The 14963-nt window shown below is 37.2% G+C and overlaps 1 protein-coding gene across 1 annotated transcript in view; it reads left to right on the plus strand.

Annotated features, from left to right (window-relative positions):
- METTL8 (methyltransferase 8, methylcytidine) overlaps positions 1-14963 on the plus strand; it is a 141312-nt gene that overhangs the window by 42616 nt on the left and 83733 nt on the right. Inside the window, exon 3 of the mRNA XM_004718092.4 lies at positions 4404-4558. Coding sequence (XP_004718149.2) covers positions 4416-4558 — 143 coding nt within the window. The 5' untranslated portion in view covers positions 4404-4415. The remainder of the gene's footprint in view (positions 1-4403; positions 4559-14963) is intronic.

Raw genomic sequence — 14963 nt, forward strand, 5'->3', positions numbered from 1 at the left:
AGAGTGATGTTGGAATTTTTCAGTTGCAGTGATAATTCTACTTGTGGACAGTTCTGGATCAACTGGATCATTCCTGCCAATGTAGATGACATTTTTCGTTAGAAAATTAGTGAGAGTTGTCTGCATTGTCCTTTTCTGTTTAGGTTCCTATACTTCGTGGTGACAGCTCACTGCTTTCCAAATCTACCTGTCAGCTATAGCAAAGTGATTGATATTTGGGTCCATGTTTTTAAGCAACTGAAGCCCCTGTTTTAGTTTAGAAAAAAATCCCAGCTAATCCTTTCAGTATAAATTTTTTCTATAACTTCTTTTCTCATTATTTCTCTTTTCAAAAATCCATAAGGTCTTTCTTCATTATCTATGACCTATACCACATCAGCAATATTAAGTTCTAAAAATAGATTTCTTGCCATATGAATGGTTTTTCTGTTGATGTCTTCCATCATATTATCCTGATCAGATATCTGGACTGTATTCATATAACTCATCAATTTTCCCCATATTCCCTGTAAGCATTTTCCCATATCTTTCTCCCAGGGAGATGCAATGCTTTAGATACACTGATGGTCATAATTGTGGTTTGTCATTAACTGAGTATGTCAAATTTGGTGACTATCTGTATTACCAGAGATAGAGGAAGTTAATAATAACAACTGCTTCAACGACTACATTAGTATGTAATATTGCTATCATTTGTAATTTGCTAACTTTTCTTTTATAGCCCTGCATATGGTCTATTTCATGTTCCCTTGAAAAAGAAAGTGTATTCTGCTATTAGATATATTGTTCTTTCTGTATCAATTAAGTTGAACTGTTCATAATGTTCAACTCTTCTATATCCTCAATGATTTTTAAAATAATTTCTTGTTGCTAAGAATTTATTTCTCTACAAAGTTCTGTCCATTTTTGTTTCATGTGTTTTGAACGTCTGTTAGTAAGTACTTGCACACGTAGGATTGTTAAGCCCTGTTAATTAATTGATTCTTATTATGAAATGTCCCTTGCTACCTCTGTAATAACATTTTTCTTAGTTTACATTATCTGATAGAGTTCCACCAGCTTTCTTGTGTATATCTTTCCATGATGTTTCTTTTAACATTTTTCAATCTATTTGTGTTTTTATATTTAAAATGCTTCTTTTATGCATAGTTATGGCTGGATCTTGCTTTTTTATGCAAACTGATAATTTACACCTTTTAAATTGGTGTCTGTTTACATTTAATGTAATTATTGATAAGCTGCTGTTGTTGTAAGTTGCCTTCGGTGGATTCCAGCTCACAGTGACCCCATTTGTGCTGAGTAGAACTAATCTACAGGTTCCTGAGACCTTCTGAAAGCAGATTGCCGGGCCTGTCTTCCAAGGTGCCTCTGAGTGGGTTTGAACCACTCTTCCAGCTAGTAGTTGCGTGGTTAACCTTTTGTAACACCCGTGGACTCTCAACTATTAGTGTGGTTGAGTTTAAATATTCCATCTTGATATTTGGTATCTATTTATTCCATCTGTTTTTACTTCCTCTGTTCTTGCGTTCCTGCCTTCTTTTGGGTGAATTGAATATTTTTAGCTATACCTCTTTCTGCTAGTTCACATAAAATATGCTTCTTATTCACACAGTTTTGTTATGCAAACAGTATCTCAGTTAAATTTGTCTTCAAATCAGGATCTTGCTAGGGGTTTACCAGTTTTATTAATCTCTTCAGTGAACCCACTTTGCCCTAGAGAGAGAAGGGTAGCAGAGATTAGGGTTCTTGACCAGAATTCGATGTGGAGTTGACTGCCCTTTTCGCCCTTTTCCATCATAAAGTAGAGCATGGTCAACATTAAGCTAACATGGTCGTCATAATATAAAGCTCATACTTATTAATGATTGTAATCAATGTAATTGGAGAGCTGCTTGTATGTCCCACTCTTCTGTCACTTTCTTTCCCATATGACAAGGATTCTAGGAGTCACCATGAAGAGTGTGAAATAAATAACTCCCCATTAAAGTTATGTCTGCCAAGCTTCATTTTTGTGTAATCAGTCAGATAATTCATAAGCAGCTTGATGCTGCCCTTGGAAGCTTGCAATTTTGTTGAGAAAGCATTTATATAATTTTATTATGTATTTATATTATATATGATAATCTATACATTTATTACATGTTTATGTAAGGAAAGATTGCATAGTAGTTGTCAGGCTGTTTGTGAGCATTACAGGCAATAAATAAATGAAATAAAGATGTTTGTGTGGTTAATTCTAGCAGTGGCTTTCTAACGAGGGAAATTGCCAAACATGGAGGCCCCACACTCTCTAGGGACTAACAGTCTGCAGGGCACACACTTCTCTGACATTTTCGTGAATTGCATAATATTGCATCTGCTTCTGACCATTTTGTCTCTGACCATCTACAAAGATTCTCAGTCATTGCTAGTAAGACAAACTCTTGCTTCCTCCCACTCCTTTCTTTTCTTTCTTCCTCCTGCATATATATAGTTTATTTGAAGATTTGAATTTCAATTTTGATTTAACTTTCCTGGGTGGAAAACATTTACATCCTTGTACACATTTGAGTGTAAATTGCCTCTCTTTCTAGGTATAATCAGTTTCTACTCTTCAGCATACAGAAGATTTTATGAATAATATTGAATGCAGAGAGAGAGCTCTAAAAATAATTGTGCAGGTAGGGTTTTGCTAGTTGTATGTGGAACACTGGCAGGGGAAGAGAACAAAGGCACATCAGGGTGAAGGTAATGGTAGGCGGAGCATTTCATTTCATTTGCTTCCTCCAAAAGCTTGTATTAAGTGGAGAAGGAAAACAAACAAGAAACAGGAGCATCTGCATTAGCTATTGAATGCTTCATTTCTCATCACTGTTAGTCACATTTGAATGGAACCATTATAGTCTTTATGGTGTGTATAACTAAGCCTTTTTTCTTTTTTCAGTAAGTCCTGAATTTAATGTTTTCGAGAGCAAGGAAATGTTTTTTGACATTCTACAGTTCATTTTGGATTTCATAGTCTTAAAAGTCATTGACTTTCAGTAGTCAAGGGGTGTACAATACATGCCATTTTTATGCCGAATAGCACTTCCAATAGTGTGTAATGCATATTATGTACACACACCTTTTTGCATCTGTTTCTACCTGACAGCTTACAGCATTAGGCCGAACTCAGCTGTCATGAACAACTAACTGAGTGGGGGTGAAATGCTAAGCAGTGTACCAGTGGATTTTTTAAATCTGTAGAGCTTCTTTTGGATACATTTATATAAAGATTTTACAGTGATGTATTTACCAGTGCATAATTAGATTACAAATCTTTAAATACTTAAGTTGTTCTTCTAGAAACAGGCAGGGGTTTGTGCTAATCAATTGGCAATTCTCTTGAGTAGGATTTCAGCATGCATCTTACAGGAACATCTATTCTGTTTCTGTATTACTGACTATGCTTAAAAATGTGTGTGTGTAGGTTGCTAAAATGAAGATTCTCAGTGTAACAGTATAACAGCTGAGCATTTAACCATTGCACTACCAGGGACCCTTATGCTTTGGGCATGTACACATACTCAAAAAAGCAAAATTGACTGTGACTTATAAGCGTAGCCCATGTCACATAATCAAATATTCCTTTCCCTTCTCTTGGCCTAAAAATACGTCAGGGAAGAAACTGTAATGCCTATGCTTCATTTTTAAAATTTCAATATTTGTGTTTTCTCTAAGGCTGTAAAACCTTTAGATCAGATTTTGCTACAGGGAATGAGATTCAGTTACTTTCGTACACTACTACTAACTGTTGGGTTTTTGGTCCTGTGGTTAAAAAAATATTCCCTAGAAATTTGTCTAGAATTCCCAAAACAAAATAATAAAATGCCTTTTTAAAAGTTATTTTTAATATCCAGTATCCAGTTATTGGACTTAGTACTTTGGTTAAAAAAAAACAAAAGCAAAGAAAAGAAATACAAATGAAACCCACTGCCGTTGTGTCTGTTCTGATGCACAGCAATTCTGTAGGACAGAGTAGCCCTGCCCCATACAGTTTTCAAGATTATAATTTTAAAATGTAGACTGCAGACTACCTATCTTTCTGCAGCAAAGCCATTTGGCGGTTTGAACCACCAAACTTTTGGTTTGCAGCTGAACATTTAACCATGGCACCAAGGCCCTTTATGCTATGGCTTATGTGCATATACTCCCAAAAGCAAAATTCTGTTTGGCTTATAAACAAATCCAGTGTCACACACTCAGATGTTCTTTTCATTTCTCTTAGCATGCAAAGAGGAAAGATGCCCATCTTTCATCTTTTTAAATTCAATGTTTGTGTTTTCTCTAAGGTTATAAGACTTTCAGATCAGTTTTTGCTATTAGGGATGTGTTGCAGTGTTTAATCTCTATTGACTAATTAACAACTATTTGTAACTTCCTAGGTACTGGTTAGGATGAATGCGATTTGGAGACAGTCTGTTTCCTGTCTAAGGATAGGAAAGGGGCCGAACAGATACAAAAGTGGTTGTAACCCAGCAGTTCCTCTTGGATCTAGGATTTTAACCGACCCAAACAAAGTATTTGAACACAACATGTGGTGAGTGAACTTTTTAGCTATATAAAACATTGCTGTTGGCGTTATTTTCATTTCATTCCAGAAAAGGACTTGTGAGACTGATTAACTAAAATATGTGGTTGTTCTTAGGTACAGGTGATTTAGTTCCAATTCACAGTCATACTGTATACAACACAATGAAACACTACCTGGTCTTCACAACCATTGCTGTTTGAGCCCCTTGTTTTAGCTACTGAGTTAATTAATCTTGACGAGTGTCTTTTTTTCTGCTGATCTAATTTACCATGCATGATGTCCTCCCCCAGGGATTGGTCCCTCCTAAAAACATGTCCAAATATGTGAGACAGAATCTCACCATCCTTGCTTCTGTGGAGTATACTGACTATACTTCTTCCAAGACAGTTTTGTTTGTCTTTCTGGTAGTATATGGTCTGTTTAATATTCTTTGCCAACACCATTATTCAAATGCATCGATTCTTCTTCACTCTTTTAATTCACTGCCCAGCTTTGAAATAAATGGAGCCTTGGTTTTTGTCGGTGCCTTCAAACTAGCCTGGGCTTCTTTCTTCCAGACCACTCACATTTCACAATGAAGGGATTGAAAATACCATGACTGGGGACAGGTGCACCTTAGTCCTCAAAGTGACATTTTTGCTTTATGCCATTTTAAAGGACTCCTTTGCGGCCCAGTGCAGTACATCATTGGTTTTCTTGACTGCTGCTTCCATGGGTATTGATTGTGAATTTAAGCAAGATAAAATTCTTGACAACTTTAAAATGTTCTCTGTTTATCATGTTCTCTATTGGTCCAGTTGTGAGGATTTTGGTCTTCTTTACCTTGAATTGTAATCCATATTGCAGGCTGCAATCTTCATTAAGTCCTCTTTGCTTTAGGAAACAAGATTGTGTCATCTGTGCATGTCAGGTTGTTAATGAACTTCCCTCCAATTCATGATGCCATTTTCTGCTTTACATAGTTCAGTTTCTCAGATTATTTGCTCACCAGACAGATTAAATAGTATGGTGTAATACAATCCTCACACCTTTCCTGATTTAAAACTGTGCAGTGACCCACTCCTCTGTCTGAGCAGCTGCCTTTTGATCTATGTACAAGTTCCCCATGAACACAGTTAAGTGTTCTTGAACTTTCATTTTTCACAAAGTTATCTATAGTTTGTTATGATCCTCAGAGTCTAATGCTTTTGCACAGTCAGTAAAACACAGTAGACAATTTTCTGGTAGTCTATGCTTTTAGCCAAGATCTAGCTTTCATTAATAATAACATCATTACAAGTTGTCTTCTGAATCCAGCTTGAACTTCTGGTGGTTTTGCTTTGGTGTACTACTACAACCATTTTTAAATGATCTTCAACAAAATTTTACTTGAATGTGATATTAATTACATTACTAGATAGTATCATCATTCTGTAGGATCACCTTTCTTTGGAATAGCCAGATTGTCTTTCAGATTCATTGTCATAGATGAATGTGTGCCCCCACCTCCCTTCATTTATTCATGCATCTCAATTGGCATTCTATCCATCAATTTCTGGAGCCTTGTTTTTTGCCAGTGCCTTCAAACCAGCCTGTACTGCTTTCTTCAGGACCATTACTTCTAGATTATATGCTTGAATGTTGGCCAATTCTTTTTTGGCACAGTGGCTCTGTGTATTCCTTCTATCTTTTTTTTATGTTCCCCATATCATTCAATATTTTGCCCACAGAATCCTTTAATATTTCAACTGAAGATTTGATTTTTTTTCAGTTCTTTTAACTTGAGAAATGTCAAGCATGCTCTTCCTTGTTGGCTTTCTAATTCCAGGTCTTTGGACATTTCATTTCAGTGCTTTATTTTGTCTTATCGAGCTTCCCTTTGAAATCTTCCATTTAGCTTTTTTACTTCAACTTTTCTTCCAGTCATTTTAGTTACATAATCTGTGTTCAAGAGCAGGTTTCAGAGTCTCTTCTAATATCTGTTTTGGCCTTTTTTTTTTTCTTTCCTGTCTTTTTAATGACCATTTGCTTTCTTTGTGTATGCTATCCCTAATGTCATCCACAAGTCATCTAGTCTTTGATCATTAAAGTTCAGTGCATCAAATCTATTCCTGAGATGACTTCACTAAAATTTAGTTAGGATATATTCAGTCATTTTTGCTTTTGTGGACTAATTTTCATTTTCTTCAGCTTCACCGTGAATGTTCATATGAACTATTGGTTGTCTGTTCCACAGTCAACTCCTCATTTTGTTCTGACTGTTGATGTAGAGCTAGTCTTTCATCTCTTTCCACAGCTGTAGTCAATTTGATTCCTGTCTATTTCATCTAGTGAAGTACACATGTATATTTTCCAGTTATATTATTAAAAAAGGACACTTATGATGAAGAAATTGCTTGTAAAATTTGATCATACCATAAACAGTTTCAATTCTTTCACCAAGGTCATATTTTCCCACTGTTTATCCTTTGTCTTTGTTTCCAACTTTCATATTCCAGTCACCAAAAATTATAAATGCATCTTGATTGTGTGTATGCTCAATTTCAGGTTGCAATTGTTGGTTAAAAAAACATCTTGATTAATGATGAGGGCAATGAATGTACAAATGTGCTTTACACAATTGATGTATGGATGGATTGTGATAAAATTGTATGAGCCCTAATAAAACGATTAAGAAAAATCCAAAAACATCTTCATTTCTTGTTGCTGGGGTTAATGGTTGTCTGTAAGTTTGAATAATAGTCATAGTAACTGACCTTTCTTATAAATGTATGGATAACCTATCATGACAGTGTTTGAAATCAGGATAGATCTTGAACTATCCCTTTGGCAATGAAGATGGCACCGTCCCTCTTCAATTTGTTATTGCTGCCAGAGTATGGTTGTCTGATTCAAAATGGCAACACCAGCCCATTTCAGCTCACAAAAAAAACAGAAAAAAATGTACTTCTGTGGTTATTCAAAGGCATTAGACTCTGCTGATCATAATAAACTATGGATAACCTTGTGATGAATGGGGGCTCAAGAACACTTCATTGTGCCCAAAGGGACCTTGTCCCTGACCAAGAGGCAGTTGTTCAGATCAATGGTGACTGTATAGTTTTAAATCAGGAAAGGTGTGTGTCAGGATTGTATCTTTTCATCATACTTATTCAATCTGCATGGTGAGCAAATAATCTGAGAAGCTGGGCTATATGAAGCAGAACATGGCATTAGTATGGGAGAGAAGCTCATTAACAACCTGCCATACACAGATAACACAACCTTGTTTCCTGATAGCAAAGAGAACTTGAAATACTAAGTGATGAACATCAAGGATTGCAGCCTTCAGTATGGATTACAACTCAGTGTAAAGGAAACCAAAATCCTCACAACTGGACCAATAGACAACTTCATGATAAACAGAGACTATTTTGAAGTTGTCAAGGATTTCATCTTGCTTGGATCCACAATCAATGCCCATGGAAGCGGCAGTCAAGAAATCAAATGACATATTACATTGGGCAAGAACAAAAACTCAACTGCTATTGAGTCAGATTGACTTATTATGACCCTATAAGACAGGGTAGAACTGCCTGGTGGGTTTCTGAGACCATAGCTGCTTATAGGAGTAGAAAGCCTCATCTTTGTACTGCAGAGCAGTTGATGGTTTCAAACTGCTGACCTTGAGGAACTCAGGTCAACACATAACCACTACACCACCAGGACTCCTTGCATTGGACAAATCTCCTGCAAAAAATCCTTTAAAGTGCTAGGAGGCAAAGATATCACTTTGAGAACTCAGATGCACCTGTCCGAAGCCATGTGTTTTCAGTCACCTTATAGCTTGTGAAAGCTTTACTAAACTCACAAAACCAGATCCACTGCCATCAGGTCAATTCCAATTCATAGTGACCCTATAGGACAGAGTAGATTTGCCCCTTTCATATGTCTGAGACTAACTCTTTACAGGAACCGATGCCTCTCTTTCGCTTGTGGAGTGCCTGGTGGTTTCGGACTGCAGATCTTAACAGTTAGCAGAGCTAATCATAAGCCACTAGACCACCAGGGCTCCTTGAAATCTGGACAGTGAACCAGAAGAATTGATGCATTAGTTTTTATAGTATTGGCAAAAATGTTAAATAGACCATATATTATCAGAAGAGCAAACAAATCTGCCTTAGAAGTCCAGTCAGAATGTTCCTTTAAAACAAGGATGACTAGACTTTGTCTCACTTTGGACGTGTTTTTAAGAGGGACTAGTCCCTGGATAGGGACATCATTCTTGGTAAAATAAAAGGTCAGCAAAAGACACTCATCAAGCTGGATTGACATAGTGGTTGCAGCAATGTGCTCACACTTATCAGTTGTAAAGTTGGAACAGACTGGCCAGTGTTTCACTCTGTTGTGCTTGGGTCCCCAGGAATTAGAAATAACTAGATGCCACTAACAACAACAGCACCTAGAATATGTATCTTAAAGTGTTCAATTTCATTTTTTATAACTTCCAATGTTCTTAGATTTTCACCTAATACATATTGTGTTCTTATTAACGATGAATGTTTGCAGCTGTTTCTTCTCATTTTATAGAAATATTGTAAAGTTCCCAAAACTTTAGGCACCTCATCATGACTTAATCACTTTTCATTTAGATTCCCTTTGCAAATAGTCTTGGGAAAGCAAGGTCTGTAGGTGCTTTTCTCAGCTTTGGGTTCTATGAGCCCTCCCTGCTCACTTCTGATACCAGTTGGCCAGAGCATCACTGGTGGATGCATCTCTAGGTGAGGACTCCACCTACTCCACAGGCCTTTCCCTCTTTTACAAGTACTTGTTTTTTTGTTTTGTTTTGTTTTAATGGTTTTATTAGGGGCTCATACAACTCATCACAATTCATACATACATCAATTGTGTAAAGTACATTCATTGCCCTCATCATTCTCAAAACATTTGCTCTCCACCTAAGCCCCTGGCATCAGCTCCTCATTTTTACAAGTACTTGTTAAACAGCAAATGTGTTTTCAGTGCCCACTTCAAATCCTAAGGGTCCATTGAGTGTTATAGATTATATATCTTACAAGAATTCCTCAAAGTTGGAAGGACACCTGTGTTTGGATAGTCAGAAAGATTTCTTGGGGATTGGGGGGTGGGATAGCTGAGACTAGGAACTGAGTATGTCTTATTTCTATTGTCTCCAGTACATAGCACAGTGACAGGCATGTAAATATGTGTTAAAGAATGGTTTGGATATGTAAAGCTGGAATAAGGGCATTCTAGATGGATAGAACAGGAGAAAGACAGGGTGCTCTACTCCCATAAAGAGTTACAATCTCAGAAACCCACAGGGGCCGCTCTTCCCTGTCCTGTAGGTTCAATTTGAGCTGGCATCGACCTGTTGACAGTGAGTTAGATTTTGAGTTAGATGCGTAGAAGGTCATAACACTCAAACAGATGAGGCAGAGGCATTTTTAGGAGACAGTAAATAGGACAGTCTGCCTAAAATAAAAGTTCTCCTAGGAGATTTATGAAAAGAAGATTGAAGTTATGTAGGCCAGATGTACATGTGTAGTGTGCAGACAAGATTTATTGTTACCTTGAATCTAAAGCCAAAGTGTTAGGTATTTTATAAAGCCACTGACGAGAAATGGCATTCTACATTTCGTTTTACGAAATTCATGTCATTATAGGAAACAATATGTGGGTGTATATGTAAAGTATATGAATATTATATGTATGTGAAGGTGCTTCAAAAAGTCTGTGGAAGAAATGGGAGTGTGAGTGCAGACCCCACCACGGCGTGCCAAGCCTTGAGGGCAAGGAACCACATGGAGCAATTCATGCACAGAGAGGTCTACAAGGGCATGCCCCAATCAGAACCAAAATGACCCCACCCCCACCACCTTTAAGTATGTGCTATAAAGGACCACACTAAATCTACAGGTTGGGGAGAAGAGCCAGCATGCCATATCCATACAGAAGCAAACCAAAAAAGGATAAAGAAAGAGCAAGGGACTAGACCTCATACTGGCACAGACTTTGGGCGTCTGCTCAAGCCCCTCCCTCAATTCAAGAACACTTTGTTCTAACAATCTGGCATTCTATGATGCTCACCCTCCCATCATGATTGCTGAAGACAAAATGGGTGCATAAGCAAATGTGGCGAAGAAAGCTGATGGTATCCAGCTATCAAAAGAGATAACGTCTGGGGTCTTAAAGGCTTGAAGTTAAACAAGCGGCCATCTAACAGAGAAACAACAAACCCACATGGAAGAAGCACACCAGCCTGTGCGATCTTGAGGTGTCGATGGAATCAGGTAACAGCCACCAGAAGACCCCAATCAAAACAAAACAAAACAAAACACATTGTTGAGAATGAGGAAGGTCAGAGCAGAGACCCAAAACCCATCTGTAGACAAGGGGATATCCCCTCACAGAAGGGTCACAAGGAATGGATGAGTCAACCAGAGCATAGTATAGCACCCATGAAACACACAATATTCCTCTGGTTCTTTGAGGCTTCCTCACCCCCCACTATGATGACTCCAGTCCTGCCTCTCAGTCCTGACTAGACTGGAGCATGTACATTGATACAGATAAGAGCGCATGACACACAGAGTCCAGGTCAGATAACCCCCTCAGAAACAGAAATAGGAGTAGCAATACCAGGGGGTTAGGGGGAAAGTGGGGGGAGGCGTGGAGGAAGGAGGAACCAATCTCAATGATTGATGCATAATTTCCCCCCGAGCAGGATGGACAGCAGAAATATGAGTGAAGGGAGACAGTAGTTGGTATAAGATATGAAAACAATAATAATTTATAATTTATCAAGGGGTCATGGTGGGGGAAAGAGGAGCTGATACCAAGGGCTCACATAGAAAGTAAATATTTAGAAAATGATGGTGGCAATGTGTGCACAAATGTGACTGATACAATTGACGTATGGAATGTTATAAGAGCTGTAAGAGCCCCCAATAAAAGGATTTTTTTTTAAGCAGTGTGGAAAACAGAATGAAAAGATAATGGAGTAGGGGAAAAAATGAGGAGCTGATACCAAGGGCTCAAGTAGAAAGCAAATGTTTTGAGAATGATGAGGGAAACAAATGTACAAATGTGCTTGACACAATGGATGCATGTATGGATTGTGATAAGAGTTGTACTAACGTCCAATAAAATGATTTTTTTAAAAAGATAATGGAGTTTTCCCATTATTTTGAAGACCCCTCCTTTATTCATTTATATATATAAATTCAAAATAATGAAGCCCTGTCATTCATTCATTCATTCATAAATATGTTTAAGTGTTCACATATATTTATTTTCATATATATATAAATGAATAAATGGATGAGAGGGCTTCAAAGTAATGGAAAAAATTCAGCAAATTGTTTAACAAATAAATATATATTTGTGAATCTATATATTCACAAGTATTTATATGTAAATTTTGACTACTATCATCATAAAGGCAATTACTGCTGATTGTGAAATAAAATAAGCCCTTTTACCAGACAGTTAAACCTCCAGAGAAACTTCAATCTCAGGCAAGCTTTTTGCCTCCCAGATTTATATATTTGTTTCTGCTGTCCTCAGTGGACTATCACAGTGTGGCTGTCTGTGCTCTCTTTTCTATCTGCTACCATCTGCTCTTCCCCCAAGATTCCTGCCCAATGGTTTAAGTTCTGTTCGTCATAGATGCTCAGGGAAGCAGAGGTCGTCTAGTTCAGTGATTGTCCAACACTATGGACTAACTTTAGGCTAGCTGCCCAAGAATCCTTTGGGGAATTGCTATTTTAGTATGGCCAGAAATTTGTTGTTTGAAAAACTGTCAGTAACTCTTTTGAACAGCCAGGTTTAGGAACCCTTGATGTGGTTGAGTAGTTTCCAAATTTTTCCTTAGCAGCAGAATTTTTTTCCCACATAAAGTCTAATGAAATCTCAGTATTTAAAACATGCAACAAATCTGCTGTGAATGAAACAGGCTTGGAGGCTTTCAGCATCAGTAGCTCTACCTCGCCCTCTTCTCTCCCTCCATCTCTCTCATTCTCATACTTTAGAGGATCTTTAGGCCTCTTCTCAAAAATTAAAAAATATTAATCTAGTCCAGATAGCTGTTCTCCATCATAACATGCCCCCCCTCCCCAAGGCAGTGGTTCTCAACCTTCCTAATGCCGTAACCCTTTAATATGGTTTCTCATGTTGTGGTAAGCCCCCCAACCATAAAATTATTTTCATTGCTACTTCATCACTATAATTTTTCTACTGTTATGAATCAGGTGACCCCTGTGAAAGGGTCGTTCGACCCCCAAAGGGGTCGTGACCCACAGGTTGAGAACTGCTGCTCTAGGATATATCTAGCCTATGCCAGAATACCCCTAATAAACCCTCTCTCCAGGTACATGCGGACCGTAAGAGCAACAATGAAAATGATTTCTGCCCAGGAAAGAGGAAGGTAGTTGCTTTACACTATCTCTTTCCTCGTTCACCCCCTCACCCCTTGTTTTTGCTTAAAGAGAAGATTTTGAAAAGTGGTTTGCTCTGCCCTTCCTTTAAGTCTAAGTTCTGTCCAAAATATTTCACTTCATTAGTTTCTCTTTCATATATATATGTTTTTAATTTAATTTTTATTTATTCATTTTTAATCATTTTATTGGAGGATCTTACAACTCTTGTTGCAATCCATACATCAATTGTATCCGACATCTTCATACATATATTCCATTATTTTTTTCTAGAAATTTACTTTCCATTGAGCCCTTGGGATCAGCTCCTCTTCCCCCGCCCCCACCCCTCGTGGCCCCTTGATAGATTGTAGATTGTTAATTATTTTCTTCTTTCATATTTAAGAGTAATGTTTTCTTTCTCTCTTGCCACATTTGACTTAAGATATTTCCAGAAAAATGCATCACTTTTCTCTCAAAGGTTTTATTCAGAAATATCCACAGTTCATTTTGTCTTTTAGCCTGTAGCTCGTAAGAACTGTTTATATATTGAGTCTCACATCTCGAGAGAAAGGAGAACTATCCCTTTTATTTAGCTTCTATTCTGTGAAAGATTTCCTTCCAGATTCCAGATATTTTTGTTGCTAGTATTTATATCTGCTTATAGTTGATTAATTATACTTAGTGTATTTATAAATTTCTTGGGCTCTGACAGGAAGCTGTATTCAAAATGTTTTTGAGACTGGGCCCACAGATCAGATTTGTCTATTAAGCAACTTGTGTGGATTTTCTTGAGAAAACCACTCCTCATTTCATAGCTGTTCCTAATTTAATTATGTAGGAACTTTAGGGAAGCCCTGAAATCTTTTTAGAAAGCAGTATGTACTTGTGTTATCATTTGGATAAATCAGTAAGGCTGGTGGCTAATAAGCTTTTTGGCATGATCCGCAATAAGTAGTTTAGTTTACATCATGGACCAATATGAAACAGGAACAAAAGTTGCTTTAAAAAAAAAGAAACCCCATGTGATATGTGCATCAATATTAGGTATTTATTCTGTTCTTTTTCTTTCTCTTTTTAAAATGTTGGCTGGACTAGCTAAATTGATTTCATAACTCACTAAAGGGTTGTGACCATTGGTTTGAAAAACACTAAACTAAGCCCATCTTGGTAAATCCAAGCTGACGTCTATACGTTACAATATGACTTTTTATTGCTTGGCTCATTTAAATAATAAATAGTCTATTGAGGATCTCATCAGAATTCAGATAGCAATAATTCCTTTTTACTATATAATACAGAATTTCTTTGTACAATCATTGTATTCATTAATAATTTGGTGGTTTTTCTTCCCCTTTCATATCTAGTTTTTAAAAATATGGTTAATAAGTATTTTCTTAGTTTACCTCCATCATGACAGTTGATATGAGAGGCAGTACTCATATAAACACTATTCTGGAAGCGAGACTTACTAGTTGTCTAATTTCAGGTGAGGCACAGAGAGACTAGACAACTAATAAGACAGCAGTTCGAAACCACCAACCTCTCCATAGGAGAAGGACGAAACTTTTTATGCCCACAGGGACAGTTCTACCTTATCCTATAGGGTTGCTATGAGTCAGAATCGACCTGATGGCAGCGAGTAAAAGGGTTACTGTGAAGATTAAATGAGTATATAATGTAAAGTGTTTACACATAAAACACAGGCATCACACAGGATATCATTATCACCATCTTCTAACATGCATCTTAGTTACTTAGTATCTGTTTTATCTTCATTATTCAACTATATGGTTGTTCAGAGAGGAAATTAGCATGTCTCTCTTTCATAACTATATTCTCTATATAATAGACTCTGGCCAGTACTGGAAACTGCCATTGAAAATAAAAGTTCTTAATTCAAAAGGATTTCAGAGCAAACCAGAGTGGTCATCATTTTCTAGGGTTCCATGATGACATACAAAGGCCAGGGGAAATCAGTTTAAGGATAGGGTACATCACTCCCTCAATGCAAGAAT

Source organism: Echinops telfairi, unplaced genomic scaffold (genome assembly GCF_000313985.2).
Source record: "Echinops telfairi isolate 266 unplaced genomic scaffold, ASM31398v2 ScPeMD7_4;HRSCAF=17, whole genome shotgun sequence".
NCBI lineage: Eukaryota > Metazoa > Chordata > Mammalia > Afrosoricida > Tenrecidae > Echinops > Echinops telfairi.